The sequence below is a fragment of the Sturnus vulgaris genome, chromosome 2 (genome assembly GCF_052056855.1).
Source record: "Sturnus vulgaris isolate bStuVul1 chromosome 2, bStuVul1.hap1, whole genome shotgun sequence".
Taxonomy (NCBI): Eukaryota; Metazoa; Chordata; class Aves; order Passeriformes; family Sturnidae; genus Sturnus; species Sturnus vulgaris.
The window spans coordinates 95,670,813-95,691,605 of NC_142244.1; the positions used below are offsets into that span (position 1 = coordinate 95,670,813).

The 20,793-nt window shown below is 38.2% G+C and overlaps 1 protein-coding gene across 4 annotated transcripts in view; it reads right to left on the reverse strand.

Annotated features, from left to right (window-relative positions):
- Nucleotides 1-4,082: 4,082 nt before the first annotated feature.
- Nucleotides 4,083-20,793, reverse strand: part of MYO16 (myosin XVI) — a 368,415-nt gene continuing 351,704 nt past the window's right edge. For 3 of the 4 annotated variants that reach the window (XM_088160176.1, XM_014883245.2, XM_088160173.1), the window contains exon 35: nucleotides 10,688-15,504. In XM_088160176.1, coding sequence (XP_088016302.1) covers nucleotides 15,271-15,504 — 234 coding nt within the window. In that variant the 3' untranslated portion in view covers nucleotides 10,688-15,270. Of the gene's footprint in view, nucleotides 6,488-10,687; nucleotides 15,505-20,793 lie in introns of those variants that run through there. The other variant, XM_088160175.1, reaches the window with a different exon arrangement.

Genomic DNA, 20,793 nt, shown 5'->3' on the forward strand with positions numbered 1-20,793 from the left:
GGAGTTAGGGGAGGTTTACGTTGGATTTCAGCAAAAGGTGTTTCACCTAGAGGGTGGTTGGGCACTGGAACAGGCTCCCAGGGGAAATGGTCACAGCACCAAGCCTACAGAGTTCAAGAAGTGCTTGGGAAATGCTTTCAGGCACATGGTGTTGTACCTGGTGCTGTCCTGTGAAGGGCCAGGAGTTGACCTGGATGATCTTTGTAGGTGCCTACCAATTAGGCATATTCTATGATTCCATGATTCTATGACGTCAGTGAAAACCTGCAGCAAGTAGGTCTTACTGGCCCCGATTCAGTACATGCAAGGATCATTTGGCTTGCTGACCTCCAATATCCTATTTTTTGTAATATTCTGAAAAATCTTCTTTGCATTGGAAAGAACTCTGAGCTTATATTGGACACATATGACAAGGTCCAGCCATATTTTATAATTCTCTGTCAGTGCTGCAGAATAGAGACTGTCTTATTTCCATCTGCCAAGACTTGAGCAAGCCTGTCCATGAACTGAGGTGTTACTCAATGTATTTGGAAAACTTTAAACTGAAATATTGAAATGGAATTTAGCAAAATTTGAACAGCTGAGCAGGATCACAGCTTTAGCCTTGAGTGTCTGTGTGTTCTGTGCAAGTCCCAGTTTTGGTAAGTCCCTTTGGCTCTGCTGAAGTTGTGGGATGGGAAAGTGCCTGCCAGCTTCTGCATCCCTGAAACTGAATCTAGTCACATACCATCTGCCTTTCCTCCTCAGGCTGTGGTCCTCAGCCAAAGCATATTAAGACATGCAAGAAGACAGTGACAGCAAGTTTCAACAAATCTCCTAAATGAATGGGGGGTTCAGGACTGGGTGAAGTAGGGTACCATCAAGGACATGCAGTGTAGAAGTGATCGCTCAGGCCATAAGAGTAGAGACGATATATTCATTGTTCCTGTGCAAGCTAGTAGTAGATATCAAAAGAGGGATATTCTGCCCTTCAGTATAGATCTGATCTCCCTGAGTCTGGCACAGGCAGCTGCACAAAATTAAATATGCAAGTAAGTAAAGCTTCTGAGGAGAAGAAATATTTTCTAATCAATTTCCATTAGATAGAAAGATGTTATGGATAAGTAGGTGGTAAGCTTTTCTGCCAGTGAATTAATACATCTATGTCATGACCATCAATTGTTGTCAGAAATGTGAGCGTGGTCTGGAAGACACTTTACAAATTGGCAGTGACTGGTCAGGCTGAAAGCAGGTGTATCCATTTGAATCTGTTTTGACCTTTGGTTCATGGCATATGCTCATGTCATGTCACATTACCTCATCATATCACAAAAGCTAAATGTCATACTGTGTCACATCTTATCCTAAGACAGCTCATCAGCCCCACTGGTGTCAGATTGTGTACAATGTAATAAATGCACAGTAAATACAATGTCCTGTATCTTATTTTAGCAGTTATCAGTCAAATAAGAAGTTGAAAGCAATATTCATGTAAATGGAAAGATACAGCATAATTTCTTTGGAAACTTTGGGGCTTATATACTGTTATTCCCATAAATCATTTTGCTGTGTGTTTACAAATCTTTTGAAGTCTTGGAAATCTGCTGCTTAGGAGTCCCTGAATTATTAACACATTTAAGGTGAAAGTTGGATAAGGGCAACTGGATAATAAACCTGTCCTTGTTTTCTGCTTTTGGGATTGCCCTTCTTATCTTACGTCCTACTTTTGTCAGCCTGTGACTCAAAGCCCAGTAACTTAATCGAGCTTGTGTTTATAAGGCTTATGTCATCTGAGTAGAAAACTGAAGCAGTCCCTTGTGACTTAGGGGACCAGTCACATGCTTCTAAAAATGACTGACTGTGGAGCTGGACTGCCAGGACATAATTTGTTTAGATGAATGGCTGACAAAAAAAACCTGTGAGTGATACAGAGGTTTGGATAAATTATCATCAGCCTTTGGGAAGCACATAAACTGGGAAAGAAGTCAGGCAAAGGATACATTCATGTTACAAACTGCTTAAATAGTGCCTCCAGGTCTACACAGCCCATGAAGTGCTAGTGTGAAGGTTGCATGTGGTCAAACCAGTTAAGGTTTAATACTCTAAGGACAGGTAGTTGCATGCAGCTGCAAAATGACACCTGGTGGCCTTTTGGGAGAGTGGCTGTCATGCTTTCTCGAGACAAGGGCACAGGGTGGGCAGGTGCAGTTGCTTTCAGAAGACCTTTGCCTTCGGGGACTGAAGAGTTGCGACGATCTGGACATAGTAAGTTTCAAAGTAAATGCTTGTGACTGTTCATCTAACCACTCACATCTAGCTACCTGTGAGTGCAGGCAAATGCCATTATAATGACCATGGTTTTGTCAGGCTACATGACACAGCTTCATTTTCTTTCTCTCCTTCTCCTTGCACTCCATGCTGGGCATGTAAGGAAGGAAGAGGCAGGATTGGGCCCTTCCTGCAAGGCTGCATGCTAGGATATTCCCTTTTCTTGTTCTTTCTATGCTCATGCCTAGCCTACTGTCTCACACATAGAATCACAGACTCATCAAGGTTGGAAAAGACCTCCAAGACCATTGAGTCCAACCTTTGACCAAACACATCCTTGTCAACTAAACTACAGCACTACATGCCACGTGCAGCTGTTTCTTATACACTCCCAGGGATGGTGACTCTACTGCTTCCCTGGGCAGCTTTTGCTAGGTCTGACCACCTTGTGTTGGGGTGATAGGGGCTTTGAAAACAGTGGGGACCATTAGACTTGCACATAGCTTACCTGTTTCAAAAGTCTGGGTGCCATGTAGTGTTTGTTAGCATGGCACCAAAGAGAAATAGGAAATGAGAGATGAGATTCAACAAGAGAAAGAGGATTTATGAGGTAGCAACCTTAAGGATCAGCTCCTTTACATATCAGATCCTTCTGTGGGAAATGCTGAGCATCTGTAGGCTTCTCAGAGATACTCAATTTCTTTCAAGACTACAGTTCCCCCATCACTCCCTCCTTTTGCCTTCCTATTCCTCCTTCAGTTGAGATGTATGATGCTAACTAAATCGTTAACTGTGTCAAGCATTTTAATAAGCTAAGTAATTATAACCCATGGTCATAATAAATGATACTGGGGGGGGGGAGTTCAATTAAGAAATATTTTCCCACCCCTGTGATGCATATGACCTTCAATGTATAGGCCATATTTCTCACTCATTCTGCCACCCTGAGGGAATTTCTTCCCTTTCTATATATTAAAAAAATTGTTAATGGGGTACTTGTAGTCATATGGCTGCATTTCAATGATTCTCGTTCCAGGCCTTCCCTGGAGGGTTTAATTATTCTGGTTTGTGCAGAATTACACCCAGTTTTAATTCTTTGTTTCTGACGGCAGCTGCTAGTTCATTTGAGCATCCATTCTCCAAACCAAGTGCAAAAAGAAATGTGATGCAACATTCAAACGAACATCTTAATGAACAACTGTAAACAGAACCCCTCAAACAACAACTACATATATATCTTTCTGCAGAATAGCAGATCATGATTCTGAGCTATCCCTTCAATGTGGGAAGAAAATATGGCATCAATTATTTTCATTATGCAAATTAATTAACCATTTTCTTTTTTGTCACAGGTATTTAAAAAAATCAAAAATTGAAAAGGAGGTCCTTCCCTGATATCCTCCCATTAAAGGTCTGGGTCAACAAGTGACATCTGCTACCTTTCTATAAATCTAGAGATTATGCCTGGATTCCAGAGGAGCAGTTCAGGATTTATACCAACTTCAATGAGAGCTAATTTTGCCTTCTAAATATGTAATTGTTCTTAGCAAAAAAAACCCCAAACTATTAGTCCTTCACATCAGTCAGTGATTGTGGCATTTTAACAGTAACAGCCAGCATGATTGAGTGTTTTCAGTGCTTACTGACAGATGGTCATTGTGTTACAAAACAGCCTCCAATAAGTAATGACCATATCCACATGAGAGACGGCAAATAGTTCTCTGTTGTCAATCCTTTTTTTGCTGCACATAATGAAGTAGAAATGTTTCTTCAATTGTATTTTATTCTGATACTGAAAGTCAAAAACTTCAATTTGAATGAAAAGTGATAAAAAATTTGAAAGCAGAAATGTTTCAAGTTGTTTTTATTTGTTTGCTTGCCCATTTCCTTGCATCTAATAAACTATTTGGTTGATGTTATTCAATTCTTATTTCATAGTCCCTTCAGGTGCCAGTGAAGCTTCTTATGAAAAATTACAAGTAAGCTCAAAGTGAAGATATTGTTTCATAGTTGCAAAATGCAGGTTCGAAACTTATTCCTCATAACATGCTGAGCATGAGTGCACAGTGACTGGGAAAGAGGTTTTATTCTAATCACAACGCTTCAGAACATAATGTATACTAACAGTTTATGTCAATCACAGCTGTGAATTTACTACCAATTTACTAATGATGCTACAGAAGTTATGACTGTTATACTGTAAAAGAATCTGAAGCATCAAGTGTGTTCAATAGGTACCTCAAACATCTTAGATATACAACATGTCTTGTTGTACACTAGGAGCAACACAGTAGGAATATGACTATTTCTGACTGGGTAGGAGGTGAGAGTCAAATGAGGGGAACAAGTTGTCTTGCATCAGATTGTTGATGAACAAAAGGAGTATTTTTCACAAGCACCGAGACTGACTTACTGAACATATACAGACTTCAATTTCTGTGAATAAATTACTGATCAGTAGTTATTCTGATTTGCACTGCAAAAATCTCAATGATCCAACTGAGCTGAAGTAAATGATGAAGCACAACTAGAAAAATTATTGCACAGCTATTTGTTTACATGTTACCTGTTCAGAAGTTCTAAAAGTAGCTAAACTGTTTTTTGTCGTGAAAAGAGCAGGTAAAGCTAAACATATGGAATGAACATATTTATGAAGCGAGGATTCCTGACAGCTCTCAGAACCAAACTATCCTTCAGCAGTAATTTTTAGTCACATCTTGTACAATCTGCACCAAATACACTCATGACTTCCAAATCTTTATCTGTGTGGGACCTGATTGCTCACCTCTTCACATTTGTACTTGACTACATGTTTGAGGTTTTAAACTGGATTATTTTACTGACTCTTACTTAGTAATCAGCGGAAAAAGTAAAACTTCCAAAACCACAAGTATCTTGCGTCCAAAAGTTTTCAGGGCACACTTTGCATAAAGTTTACTACTACAGAGGTCAATGATCAGATTGAAATCAGAAACTTCTGTGTGTCTCAATGACCCCTTCCAAGGGCAAGTGCTCTTGGGTCATAACCTGTGAGTTTTATATCCCTCTATGTGTTTATATGTTTAAATTAGGAATTGTCTGAACTAGGTTCTGCAATTAGAAATAAGGAGCTGTGCTTTTATTAGAAGCCATAATGAGTTCTCAGAGCTAGTCACTTGACCCTGACAAGGTGTGGGAAAGATTTCTACGGTGGTTCCCACTTGTTTCTGATAATGAAGTAGCCTCTTCAAGACCAACTAATCTCAGTAAAGATGAGACACATTTTCTTATCTATTAAGTAACCATTTATAATTCAGAGGAACATTTATGAAAGCAGAAGCATGTCTTTTGTCTTCTATATATAGGACAACATTCAATGCTTAAACTAAGCACGCACTTTTGCTACAACTTGTTGACAGTTTGAAATCCTGTGGGGAAATGAGTTCATGGCTTCATCACCTGTTAGGGAGCTATCACAGCTCACTCATAGTTAGCAATCTCATTAACCTTGAAAGCTGAATAATTACAGATATATACCTTATCATATTGGAAAGGTGATATCTTAGAATCACACAATTATTTGGTGTGGAAGATCAACTGGTTCCAACCCCCCTGTCACGGGTAGGGGCACCTTCCACTAGACAAGGGAGCACAAGTACTCTATCCAACCTTGAAAACTTGAATACTTCCAGGGATGGGGCATGCACAGTATCTCTGAGAAAACTGTTCCAGTGTCTCAACAGTCCTCACAGTAGATACCTTCCTAATATCGAATTTAAACCTGCTCTCTATCAGTTTAAAGCCATTACCCCATATCCTGCCACTACAGCCTTTGTGAAAGTTCTTCTTCAGCTCTCCCATAGCCCCCTTTAGGTACTGGAAGGTGCTGTAAGGTCACCCTGGAGCCTTCTCTTCTCCAGGCTGATCAACCATCTCTCTCAGCCTGTTTGCATAGGAGAGGAGCTCCAGGCATCTGACCATCTTCCTCTAGATTCACTCCAACAGATCCATGTCCTTCCTGTGCTGGGGACCCCAGAGCTGGATGCAGCACTGCAGGTGGAGACTCACAAGAGCAGAGTAGAGGGGGAGGAGCACTTCCATGCTGCCCACACTGCTTTGGATGCAGCTCAGAACAGGGTTGGCTTTCTGGGCTGTGAGTGCACATTGCAGGGTCATACTGAGCTTCTTGTCAACCAACATCCCCAAGTTCTTCTCCTCAGGGCTGCTCTCAATCTTATCTTCACGTGCCTTCATGTCAAGGCTGCAACAAAGCAAAATGGATCTTGTAATAGCAGTATCTAGATAAAAAAAGATGACTCCTGGATCTTGGCATTTTCATTTTCTTCTTAGGTCTTTTCCAGTCTAAGGAATTCTATGATTCTAAGATTCTTTGTCATAATTTAAGTCATTGATTGTAACTTAAATGTATGAAAAAACGTATGAAAAAACCACCAACAAGGAGAGAGATAAAATCACTTGCTTCCTAATTTTCAACTGTCATGATCTTGTGGAGCTACTTCCTGTCCAGTGGTACCTTTGATATGCTCTCTGATTCTACCCAAGCAGAGCTAAATCTTGCTTTATCTTCTTACAGAACTCTCACCTACCTATTATTTCCATGTATGAAAAGCAGAGGGAGACATAGGAAGTATTATTTCTCCAAATAACAGGATTTGGAGTTTGGACTGTACAGGGAAAGGAAAACATTTCTAACACGTGAAGACATATAATGGAATAGAATTTGCAGAGTTTTTGTCAAGTTTGAATGGAGAATCCCAGTGTTCCTATAAGGGCTTTATTTGTAGTAACACCTAAGGAGAACATGTTTAACTTACAGACAGCAAAAGAGACACATGCACACACACATTCACAAAGTGTATCTCCATGCAATACCACACTTATGACAATACAATTTGTTTCATGCCAAGTGCTGTGTGCCATAGATCGCTGTCTCAGCACAGTACACACAAACTCCACCAGACTATACTTGGTTCCTAGACATGGTCTTCCAAAACTGATCTTTTCTCTCTCTAGAGAGAGCTTTGAGTCTTGAAGCCCTGACATGTCTCAGATTTGTGGGCATGCTTTTCTCCACTGAGGGCTAAATGAGCTTCTCTTACATTCCAACACTGTGGGAGAACCTTTAGCAATTTTTCATTATCATTTTGACTTCTGGCCCAGCACTCTTATAAGCTCATTCGAGTTTGGTGCCATCCTTAGTTTTATACAAGTTCTTCTATTCAAACAACAAATATTTGGAAAAGAAGTGGGTCTCAGATGACTCTTAAGAAGAGATCCAATGTAGAATCTCTCCTTCCTGCCAGTTTGCCAATGATTACTTCCTTGGAACTTATTTTTAGCTATCTCTTTGTCTACTTTATTGTGAACCAAGGTTGCTGTCTATGAGAGCAGCCTACAATCTAACTGATGAGATTTGATTCATGTAGGTGGACTTCATGTTCAATAACAACAACAAATTAGCTGGACCACCAGGTTCAAAGTGTATTACAACAGCATAAAGTCCAGCTATCAGCCACATAGTAGCTTTCCTTCAGGGTTAGCACTGAGGAAAATTGTATATTTATTAATGAGCTGTACAATCAATACATTTGTGCATAATACACAGCAAATTCTGTGTATGCAGCAAGATGAGGAGGCATAAATTCTTCAGTAAATCTCTGGAGCACAGGGATGTGTCAGTGGATGCTGGCAGCCTGAAGGAATGGACTGTCAGAACATGGACATTGTTCAAAAACAAGGTAAAATTTTGGATCCCCAGTGAAAAATCCCTGTGTAACAGCACAGGTTGGGGGCTGATTGGAAGCAGCTTTACCCATGGAGGCAAGGAGTTTCAATAGCCTGCCTTGGCAGTAGAGGAATCCAACCTTATCACCCTCTCCAAGTCCCTGAAAAGAAGTTGTAGCCAGGTGTGGGCTGGTCTTTTCTCACAAGTAACAAGTGATAGGATGGAGGAAATGGCCTTAAGTTGTGCAGGGAGGTTTAGACTCGAGGTATTTAAAAGACTTGTAGATGTGACATTTAGGGATATGGTTTAGTGATGGACTTGGCAGAGTTTGGTTTACTGTCAGACTCAATCTCAGAGGTCTTTTCCGACCTAAACAAATCTATGATTCTCCTTTTCTCTCCCACAGTGCCTCTTTCATGACAAGAAATTTGGAGTCTGGAGTTGGAAGCCCAGACAGCCAGTATGGAAACCCAGTTTAGTCCTGCCTATCTCTTCAGAAACAATGCACCTAAAGAGCAGGTCTTTTAATTTCCTTATAGGAACTGATTCCTCACTAGGATCTGGCCTTTTATTCCTATACGAGGATTACATAAAATACTAGATAAATACATTCCTTCTTTTTTTTTTTTTTTTTTTTTTTTTTTTTTTTTTTTTTTTTTTTTTCATCTGTGGGCCACAAAAATCAGCTAGGATAAAATCCTGAACTTAGTTAAAGATCTTTGCAAAATTAAAAAAATAGAACTTAAACTAGATCCACATTCTCCAGCTACAACTCAACTTTTCTGTTGAACAAATAAGCCTTCTACAATGTGTTATATCTTGTCCAGAAAAGCAAGCACACTTATACAAGATATAAATCATCCATCACTGTGCCTTTGACCAACTAAATAGAATGTCTTTCCCACATAAGAGAAGCTGAGGTCTGGGTGTTTGTCTCCCCCCAGGAGACAAAGATGCATCTTTCCAGGCTGCATGATGTCTGACTTTGGTATCTACTCATGCCTGGTGAGAACTCAGGGATTACACAGAATAGAAGCTTAAGGCTGAAGCACGTCTTTAAAGTTTGAGAGCTACTTTTGGGACATTGTCTTGATCTTAGATGATATGGCACCTGCCATGCTACTTAGGATAATTCTAAAGCCTAAGGAGCCCCAGTCTCAGCATGAACATAGAAGCTATGTTTCAAATGCACTTATTTCCATATTGTCTTTTTCCCTTTTTTAACTGCTAAATTCATATTACAGACATGGCAGCTACATTAGTAAAAGCTAGATGTGAATAAATACTTTCAGTAATCATGTTACTAAAATACAAGTTTAGATGACTAGAGAAGTAATTTCTATTCAAGATATTTTTAACTGCATTGACTGATTGTGACTAGATTCATTGGGCAAGAATTTAAACCAAATCTATAGTCAGAATACTGGTCAGAACATGAGGAAGGCCATGATATCTGGAAATTTCCAAAGCATTTACCCAAACCTACCATCCATCCACAAATGTTTTCCTATTTTAGTCCTGTCAGATTAGACAACTCCTTGGCTGCTCATCTGATTTGTAAGGCTCTGACCACTCTTCTAGGGACAGTCTGCACTAAAATCAGCTAAAGATGGTTTTAATTCAAACAAACCACATGGAGTTGTCTTCCTGAAAGGATACATAATCAGGTCCCCTAGTTTTTGAAATAATTTCCTGACCACCACGTTATACGTTGTGAGACAGAGGAGCTATATCTATATTTAATAAAAATTAATTTAATAGCTGTTAATGGCTATTTCATTGCCACATATTCCAAGCCTAGTGTTTTGGTCACATTTGGACAATGAGAAAGTTGCATTCCAATACTCATTTTTGGAAATATGTAAATAATTTATATTAAGCTTTAATTAGAGAGAGTCTGAGACATATTTCTGCCCTTTCCCTGAGAGTATATGACAGATGCAGCACTTTTCTTTCTGTACTCTAATGAGTGTCAGGAGACAGGTGACTACATATCCAGGTAGACTGAGAAGGGGCTAGAACCCAAATAAAACACAGTGAGGGCACAAGCATTAGCTACTATCACATGAACACTGCTATGACAGCAATATACCTGTGCTTGTCAAGTTTTCCCTGTTGATACTTCAAAAGACCTCAGCAATTCTTCTGCATCTCCAAACAAATATCCATTAGTGTGGTCTTTTCAGAGAAGAGTGGATTTATGAAAATGTATGTTTGTGAAGAGTTGAAATTATGTGCAAATTCAGACTGCATCCAACACATAATTTCAGCTAGAAAAGGTGAAAAACACATTGAAATACTGCAATATTCCATTTCAGTATTTTAAAGTTGTTTTTTTTTCAAAATAGAATCATAAAGGTTATGCTGTAATTTAATTTAACCACATTTTCTTTTTTATCATAAAACTCTGATTGAAAATTAAGCTGACAGGAAATAGAAAAGTACTAAGAGGGGACTTTATTCACATATATGAGAACCAAACCAAGCTAATTAGGGATGAAATAAATATGTCTAATTAATTCAAGATGAAGTAATAAATCAAAAATCCTCAAAAAGTCAGATCATTACTTGATTGAACTTCTGCCTATGACACTTCACAGCAAACTGCATGATTTGCCCAAATCCAGCATACATTCATGGGTGGGTGAAAAGGCCAAACCACAGTGGGGAGGACAGACAGTCTTTGCTAATGATCTAATTCTCACAGCCACAATATAAGCCAACACTGGGATTTATTTATTTCTTCTCAAAAGGAAAGTCCTGAGTATACAGAGAACAGCAGAACTGGAAGAAAAGCATTTTCTTCTATTTTGTTCAGCTATTGTCAAATAGTTATGCTCAGGTGGTGCTTTCTTTTTAGAAATTATATATTTAAAACACAAAGCCATGAAATGTTTAATACCATTCTGAAAAACTGTTTTGTACAGAGTTTAGTTACATTTATTATTTAACAAGTGAATGGCAAAACTTACTTAAAGTTCCTCAGAGCATTTCAGATATTAGCAGGCTTTATAGAGATAAGAATAACAGGATTACCAGGGTGCCAATATTATACAGCAGAATTAAAAGCTACAGTTAATATGGCTATTACTATCACTTTAGAACTATGCTACAATCTATTATGCTTTCTTAGCAAGTTAATGAAATTCTCTGTCCCACACACAAAAGATCTGCAGTATAATAAAGTTATTAATGAAAGTAATTAAACCTTTCAGAATAAAAAAGGATCACTGCCAAAAAAAAAAGGTAAATGCAATTCACTTAACAATCATACTATTGTTTTGTAAACAATACAAATTTTTAAAAGGCTTATCACTTCATGCTGTACACAGATCTTTTGAAAAATATCGGTGCATGTATCTCTCTGAACGTCTACATCAGTTTTTAAAAAAAAGTTTTGCTTCAAAACTGCAACAGGAATCTAACTACAGCAACTAAAAACACCAAGTGCTATTTCAGGAGTAACAAGTAAGATATACAAGCTTTAAAAAATGCCTGCCAATAGATGTTTTTCTTTTATTGTGGTTTAATATGGTTTCATAATTCCCTTGGCTTTAAGACCAATGACTTTTTAAGGTGTAAAATATATCTGATTCCTCTTACCTTATGCTGAAGGACAGATTGATTTGTTAGGCGTTTCGGTTTTTTCACATATTAAAAATTAAGCAATAAGGCACAACGTGGAGGAGTGATTATCTGATGATAATCCCAGCATCCTGAAATTGCTTTATTGCAAATATAAATATATTTTAGATTTTTCACTGGTTATTAAAGGCATTAGAATGCCCATAGAGTTTAATCTTCCCCTTCAGATTATTAAATTCATAAGGCTTTTTTTATTTTTAAGCTATTTTTTAATGTGCAAGACAGGACTTCATATACTCAAGAAATACTGTAATTGGCTGGTGCATACTCCACTGGGGAGATTAATTTACAAGCACTGTACACTTCTGCTAAAACTACTTCTCAGGCTTTCAAAATGTCAATAGTATATTTTCCCAGCCCTGTAAACACATTTTGATACACAATATAAACTTTAACGGTAGTTTTAAGACACCTCTGGGGGTATGGTTATTTAAGCAATAAGACGCAGTAGGGTGTGAATTATGGTATAATAATTCCCTACTAACTGCATTGTTAGGCACGAGGCCAAAGGCCAAGAGACCAATGAACACACTAGGTGTGAATTATGACATCATAAGTCACACTCTAGAGTGTCTTACTGCCATTAGAGAAATATTTAAAACATGTTTTAAAGCAAGTACTTTATTCCTATAGTACTGCACTTTAATGGAATATCATGAAAAATTTTTCCAAGTAAAAAGTTAGCCATTATGTAACTTGGAATCAAAAACAAAATTGAAACAAAACAAAAAAAGTCTTCTAAGCTTGTCATATTGCACTGTGGTGACACGCTGTAAAGAACAGCCCCAGAAAACATACATATTACCCAAGTTTGCAAAAAATAGCATGAAGGCCTTCTGCACAGGGGATTACAATCTGCTTTGCTCATTGTCTGTAGAATCAGATTGCCAGAATCAGGGGTCTACTGGCTTCTCCCATGTAACTGTTGATGAAACTGCTAGAAAATCTGCATACCTTTTTTCCACACTTATTCACACTGCTGTAATAGGGCACAATTGGACTTTGAACGAGTAGCAAAAAAGTTCTTTAAGACCTCATTTGAGCTCCTGCAGTTGAGCTCCTGAGGCTGCTCACAGTTCTAACACAACTTTTAGTAAGGACTGCAAATAGGATAATGTTTATTTATACTGTTTCCCATTTTAAACTCCATTTGACAAATGCATTTTCTCCCCTCTCGGTACTCCAGTGTTCCAAGTGCAGCAATGACAACAGTGTCATCTGGAGATACACAAGCTCACCTTACAAATAGCTAAGTGACTGGGAGCAAGCTCACTGCAGCAGCAGGGATTTTGGCATGATCTAAACTGGCTTCTCAGTCAGTTTTTACAGCTTGTCTTAAACTTCCAGGCTGCTGTGGATTGATTGCTACCAGTGGCCAAGCCAGCTAGTGAGCATTAGGGTTAGCAATATGATAGAGTTTATGGGAGGGCTGTTCGCCAGGCCCATTTGGGGAGTGATAAGCCTCAGGGCATGTCTGCACGTCTCAGTGCACTGAGGTGCTCAGCACTGCTGGGCTGGCTGGGTAGATGTTGTTGTATAGAGATGCTGTGCCATGTAGGGATAACAACCTGCATCCTGGAAGCAAAATAGCTGCAAGGTCAGGTTAATTAGTTCTCCTGCATCCAGTTCTGGAGCTGGTTCATTTTGCACTCACAGAGGGATCTCTGTGTGTCCCTGATTATCTGAGAAAAACACCAGAAACCTCAGTTCTTCCAGGTACAAATGCATCCTGGCATACTTGTGTAGCAGGTGAGAGTTGTTTTCTGCATAACCTCACTCACAGGGGTTACCTGCCCCTCCTGGATAAAGTCATTATCTGTGGCCATTTACATCAGTCAAAGGTAAGATTTGGAGTCTAGAGTTCGTCATTCTCCATGAAATAGAAGTGGATAATCTTACATAGAGGACTTCTGTGAAGATAACAGTGGTAACAAGGCAAAATTCTGAGCTAACTTGGTGTCTCCCCTTCATTGTCTACCCAAAATGTCTGTTCTAGTCTCCAGCAAGAGAAGGTGCTTAATTCTGCCTACAGCTTGATGATGCTCGTGGGAGCAATTTGAGTTTTGCTGCTTCTCTGTATAAACAAACAAACAAGCATGTGATTGCTTTTTGCTATTCAGCCTGCTCGAAACTTCTGCCAAACGTTATGGAAAAACCTACACCGCTATGGATTTTTTCCTTTTCCAACAACTTCCAACCAAGAGAGCACCATTTTAGACCTAGCTTATATTTGAAAATACTTGTTTTATATCCACTTGCAAAACTGGAAACACTTTTTCCTGGATCTCAATAGGAATGGGACAAACAACCAAGTAAAGGGTTCCACACTGGCTCTACATACTCCAAGAACTTAAAAGAAGTAGCTCCAGAAAAGTAACTGTAAATATATATAAACTACACCTTTTAGTGGCAAAGCAGTATTTCAAAGACTGCTGGGCAATAACTAACAAGTTCCCAGCAGCATGTTTTTCATAAATTAACATTACTGCTCAGAACTCACCTACACTAACGAGAATGCTGCAATTTCTGAAACCATTTCATTACATGAAATTTGAGGTATAAATGCATCACTGTGCTACAATAATAAGGACATAATACTTTGATATACCCATCTCTGCAAAGCCTTTTGGCTTGTAACAGTAAATCACAGACCTATTTTCATACCTCATTACCATTATGTATCTTTCCACTGACACCTGACCTTATGCATAATCAGGTATGAATTTCAAACCACACTTACAATCTAAATGAATGCCTCATTATTTTACATAACCCAGAATGAAATAAGATTTGAGATGTAACTTCAAAATTCACAGTTCGCACATTCAGAAATGCAGGTCCATCAAAAAGAAGTAATGGTTTCTAATTCATGACTGTGAACAGCACCAAATCACTCCTGCACATAGGAGCTTTGCAAGAATTTCAGGATTGGATTTTAGAAAGGATATTGCCAGTTCTGGAAAAAATAACACAGTGTTGAAACTGTTTGGTATGCTGTTAAAGACAATCTATGAAAGAAAAATGCAAGTACTGAATTTATTACCTGTATTTTGAAGAAAGAACGACAGCACCAATTGCATGAAGTTATAAAACACCAGAAATAAACATGTAAATAATCTCCATAGAACACAGACATCTACAAAGAAATATATATATATGTATACATATAATATAATAAACCCATTCATTAGGGAACAAGAAACATATTTTTGTACTGTATAAAACAGCTGTACAGTGTGCACTTAGACTTTCGTGATCTCTCCAAAATGTCTGTCAGTCACTTCTCCCCATCATCATTTGCTTAACATAATTTCTTCATTGTCCATGGGAGAATTCTATGTGACAGTTTTGTACTTTTAAACTTAGTAGTTATAGTGCAGTTTGTCTCCATATATATATATACATATGCATACATATACATACTTGCTGGTGCACACATATATGTATACATGTATATATATGAAAAGAACAAACACACACATGTACACACACACACACGTGACAGATCTAAACAGCTCCTCCATCCTGTGCTATTGAATTAGTGCTTGTAAAAAACCCCTGCACATTTTGTGAAGGGAAGAAAACTTGCTGATTGTGCAGATTGAAGACATTAGATGGTTCCATTCCTAGCAGTCTGCAAATACACATGTGAATCATATGGTGGTATCCCATATGCCTGAAGAGAGTCTGTTGCAGGAGGTATCTTCTACCTTCTTCAGCAGCGTCGGCTTCTTACAAGGGGGTGGAGGTGGGGCTGTGATTCTTTGCTCAGTATTGTGCAATATTTGCTGCCAGTCTTCTCTCTCTTCACACAGCTTTCTCCTCCAATCTAGAAGCTCCTGTAGAGCCACACTCTCATTCTCAGAAAGTCTAAGCTGATGAATAACCTGTGAGAAGAAAAGAATAATAGCAATAACAATAATAATAAAGGTGGATAAAGAAAATAAATCAAATAAGCCTGTTAATAATTTGAAGCAAACTTGTCCTCCAAAAAGGTTTTAAACTCTTTACACTGAAAATAAAGAACATTAGTGATTTAGAATTGCCTTATTGCAATCTCATGTCTGAAAGTCACAGTCTGAAGTCACAATGTCTGAAGTTGTATGAAGTAACTGCCAAACCTGAAACAAACAGAAAAAAACTCCTTTGTGTCATCAAAGGGTACACGAACACTATTCTCTAAAACACACAAAGCAGACTGCCTACAGCTGCTGCAGGAATAGCAAGGTTTTTCCTCTAAATGTAAATACTCAAACAGTCATCACCAAGAAATCATAACCTTTGTGGCATATTAGAATCAGTAAAGCTACTTTTCAGGAGCCAGTCCCCGTCTTCCTCCAGGGTATACATTAACTTAAACTGTAGCTTCAGTTGGCCTGAATCTACTTTCTAATTTATTCTGAAGTAGGCACAGTTCTGCACTAGATTCATAATCCACTTAGAAGAAACTGTTCCCCTCCATTTAACTCTTCTATTGCAGGGATTATTTATTTTGTTCAAGTCAGTTTGAAGCCCTCATGGCAGCATAAGTCCATGAATCAATGAAGTCCATCTCACCATCCTTTAGGACTTACTTGACACCTATGCAGTACAGCAGCCCCTAGAGCAAGTACTGAGGTCTGTTGGCTTGGGAATGTTCTGTAGCAGGAGAAGCTTAACTAGAAAATATAAAACAAGCCCATCATAACATCTAATAGCTCACAACCCTTATCCTGTTATCTTCTTTCTTAAAAACCCCACAGGAGCACCTGTAAGAGGCACCTATGGCATGACTAAAATGCCCACATTTGACTTCACACAATGGCCTCACCTTAAGGCTGCATTTCTACTTGTCATAATGAGGGACAGCTACATGTTAGTCATGAGAAAGGAAATGATGTGCAGCGTTCATGAGACACCCCACACGTGATTAGTTCCAGGCGCAAGGAAAGGTGAGTGACACAAAGGGCACTTTTATCACTGATACACAATGGTGTTCCTGGGGCAGAGAACTACCTGTGGGCTATTCCTGTGGCTCCTGCTCTTCCTTCATGGAATAGCAAGTGGTTGGGTACAGAAGCCTACCAGGCTTTACAGTGCTATTTCAAATGTGTCCTGTGCAAATCAGACTTTTCACATGCACATGTTGTCAGAGAAGGAATGAGCCCTTACATGGATATGCCTGAATATGTATAGGAAATTTGCTTAATTTCTGGTTGGTTGGTTTCAAAGGTATTAACTTATAATATGTCTTAATAACAGGTATAACAAAGCGCAGTTTAAAGTTCCGAATTTTTTTTTAAAAAGAAGAAAAATGAAAATGTTTGAAAGATTTCATTAAAGGGTATCTCAATTGCACATCACTATAAAATTAAAAGCCTCTTTGCTTTTATATTTACGCAAAATGCAACAGCAACCAAGATGAAAATGAAATGTTTCACATATATTGCTAGAGGGATATGAGAGACAAAACATACTACCTTTTCTCTTTTTTTTTTTTTTTTTTTTTTTTTTTTTTTTTTTTTTTTTTTTTTTTTTTGTGGTTTATAGAAGATGAGTTTGCACTTGGAAACAACTTATCAAGAAAGACGGGTCAGGTGGCTTTGTCCTATAGAACAGCTGGATAGCTTGTGAGTCACCACAGCTTACCCACTCCTGGCCAGTTTCTGTAGTTTTTTTTGTGGATTTAAATTATGACCATAATCGGTTTTAGAAAACATATAGATCGAAATACAGTCTTCCCAATTTGGACACCTTAGTTGTACCTAAATTTTAGACATTTCATGAATCTGCACCAGGCATGCTTCTCTGAGAGGTTCTGGAACACACAAGAACCCAGCTTTGTTAGACTCATAGCAAGAGTTTCACATGAAAGAGTTTCACAGATAATGAATCAATGACATGCCTGAACAAGGGAGGATAAATATAGTTATAAAAAAATAGGTATTTTGAAACTATGTAATTGGATGTGCTTTGGTGACAAAAGTTTGATAGCATGACTAATGAAGTCTGGAAGAATTTTCAGACTGAGAGATGGATAGAGTATTTGAAAAGAGAGGGTGCTAGTGCCATTCCAAGGAGCATAAAGGCACATAGGTGCAGGTGAGATGTGAGCACATTTTGCCTGGGCATTTGCATGGATTTGCATCCTGTTTATAGCTTATAGGCACTGAAGAAGTTTTATTATATTGGCTCAGCTTATGCAAGCTGTAAATTAATACTGGGTCATCAGTTAGAGCATAGTGGACAAAAGTTGGTCCAGTTCACAAATAAGTGTACGTACTTTATTGTATTTTCTAAAACAGGAAAGGAAAAATACCTCCAGCAGTTATTCACTTTGAAACTGGCAAATAAACTGGAAAACAGCCTGCATGAAGGACCTGACATGAAACTGCAGTCAAAATGAAATGGATGAAAATGCATAAGAAGTGGCAGAGCCCTAAATGAACCAATTAATTTAATTAGATCTATTTGAATAACATGATATCTTTTCTCTTTTCCATTTATGATTAGACCCGTGACAAGCTAGAGATCTATTATACATATTCATTATAGAAAAGGTTGGCTGAATAATTTCACATGAAGTAAAATAGTAAGTTGTGTTTCTTCATTACTGTTATATATCCTGAGCAGGTATTTTGTGAAAGGTGAATGATGCATGTAGGAATTAAATACTTTAAGACTACCGATCTTTTAAATGGACAATAAATGAACAACTTTCACGAACTGTATCAGCAGCAACTACAGACCAGGATTTTTGTAGCCAAAGTCAAAGTCAATCAGACATGGTAAACAACATTTGGGCTAGACCCACAAAATGTACAGTATTTGAATACTTGGCATTTATCAGCTCTGCCATTGGGTGGAAACACAATCTCTGTGTTTAGTATCAAGAGCTCTTTATGAGCAAACAAGAAAAGCTGAAGTGTCGAAGTCACACACAAAAGAAGAACTTGTGGAGTTACCACAGCTATTAACTGCAAACTGCAATGGATTGAAGGATTTAAACCAGATCCATGTGTTCCACTGCAAAATATGGCAAGATGGATAAAATAAATTTGTCCAGGGAGGAGCTTTCAGGATTCACTCTTTCCACTTCACAGCCCAAAGTCTTGAGCTGTAAAAGCAAGTTCTCTCCTCCTGGTATCAGGGATTCTGGTGGGTGACAGAACACCAATGACTCAGTTCCATCACAACATGTATGGAAGGACTTTCATCATTCTCTAGAAGCTAGAGCATATTGGGAAATTAGAATATGTGGATTCAGCTTCTCTGTGTTGGTCCTAGTTGAGATGAAAATCACTTTCCTCTTTGCCTTGGGAGCTAGAAAGGAGCTGATAACACTCCAGAGTTTTGGCTGCTGCTGAGCTGGGCTGGCACAGCCTCAGGGCTGTCTCTCCAACATTCCCACCTGACCAGTAGTCTGGGGGTGAGCAACATTTTGGGAGGGGACACACCTAGGCCAGCCTACCCAAAATGACCAGAGGGATATTCCATACCATATGAGATCTGCACACCTATAAGAAAAAGGAGGGGGAAGGGGAGACATTCATTATTTACAAAGTTTGCCTTCCAGGACAACCTCCACATATGCTGAAGCCCTGCTCCAAGAAGTGACCAGACATTGTTTGCTGATCAGAAGAAGAGAATAAAATCTTTCTGTTTTATTTTATTTTCCTTTTGCTAGCTGTGCATGCACAACCTTCACTTTTGCTTTAGTAAACTGCCTATATCTTGACACATTAATTTTTTCCTTATTTTTTCTCCCTGTCCTGCTGCAGGGGGGAAGGATAGAGCAGCTTGGTGGGCAATTGCTGTCCAGCCAGGGTCTTTCAGGGTTAGGAAGGTTAAGGAAGAGACGAAGTTCCCACATGCTGAGAGGAAACTGCAACTACAAGGGGTGGTCTCCGAGTGCAGAGCAGAAGGACTCTGACTCCTGTGATTTGTGCTGTCAGATTACTGTGCTAAAGTAAATCCTTCAGAGAGAGTCCCTTGTGGTTTTAATTCACAAAAGAACACTGGAGACAGAGCACTGTGGTTATATGCTGGCAGTCATGAAAGTCTTAGAGCACAATTTTGCCTATACACATTTGAGTATTGCATAGTTATTGGAGAATGAGGCTCTGAACTGCATTCTGGATTTAGGCTTGTAAATTCTGCCTAGATTTCACTTTACAGCCTAAAGCAGGCATATTAGATTTCAACTTTGTCTTAGAATCAAGATGAGTTGCCATAAGGTAAGTCAATAAATTATTTTAATTATAGTCTCTTTCATATGGAAGTTAAAAATTCAGCAAGTTTTAATTATAGAAAGTGAAATGTTTCATATTTTAAATAATTTGTGACAAGTGTGCCAGATAAAATGATTAACAGTCACTTTTAAAGTTAACTTCGAGTTATTTAGAGATTTGGCTCTAGAATTTCAAGAAATTCATTCTGCATTAAAAGATCAAACACTATAAATTTACAGAGGATGTTTTGTAACATTCAGAAGCAAAGAACTTATATTCTCTGTTTGTATGCCAAATGCAACAGTCTTAATCATCAGCCTATGACAAAAGGGCTCATTACACAGTCTGACAAACAGAAATTTATTATTGGTAAGTTCTTTTCAGTATTTTACCTCAGTTTGCTCCCTCACTGACCAAATGTGGAGTTTATATTTTAAAAAATATGTGTATACTACTCTAATATTTTTTTTTCATTTGTGAGTGCATTGTTTTTACTAATATTCACCAGAAATTAATTATTTGATTTAAAACATACAAATACGAAAATATACAAATAATTTTCTTTGCAAAAAATGTAGCACTTAATGTTTTATTACAGTTCTGGTTTTAGTTACTTCTTTAAGTTTTACTAAGATTTCTGCTTATAGATATATAAGCACAACAGAAATCATAGAGCAATTTAAGGACATACAAAGCATATAAACCTGTGTTTCTGAGACATTTGCATTTTGTGGCTAGTTAATTATTTTTGTTTGGAGAAATAATGCCAATTGTTTTCTTCAGTAGACTTATCAGTGTTGATACATTAAAGTAACTGTCAGTAAATGCTCAAAGTTAATTATATCATCAATTTTTCTCTTCCATTAGCAAAGTTGGGGTCCCATCATGGAATCCAGGGAAAACTGAGTTCGGAAGAGCAGTGATTTTACCTTTCTAAACTTTTAGCAGGATCTAAAGTGAATTATG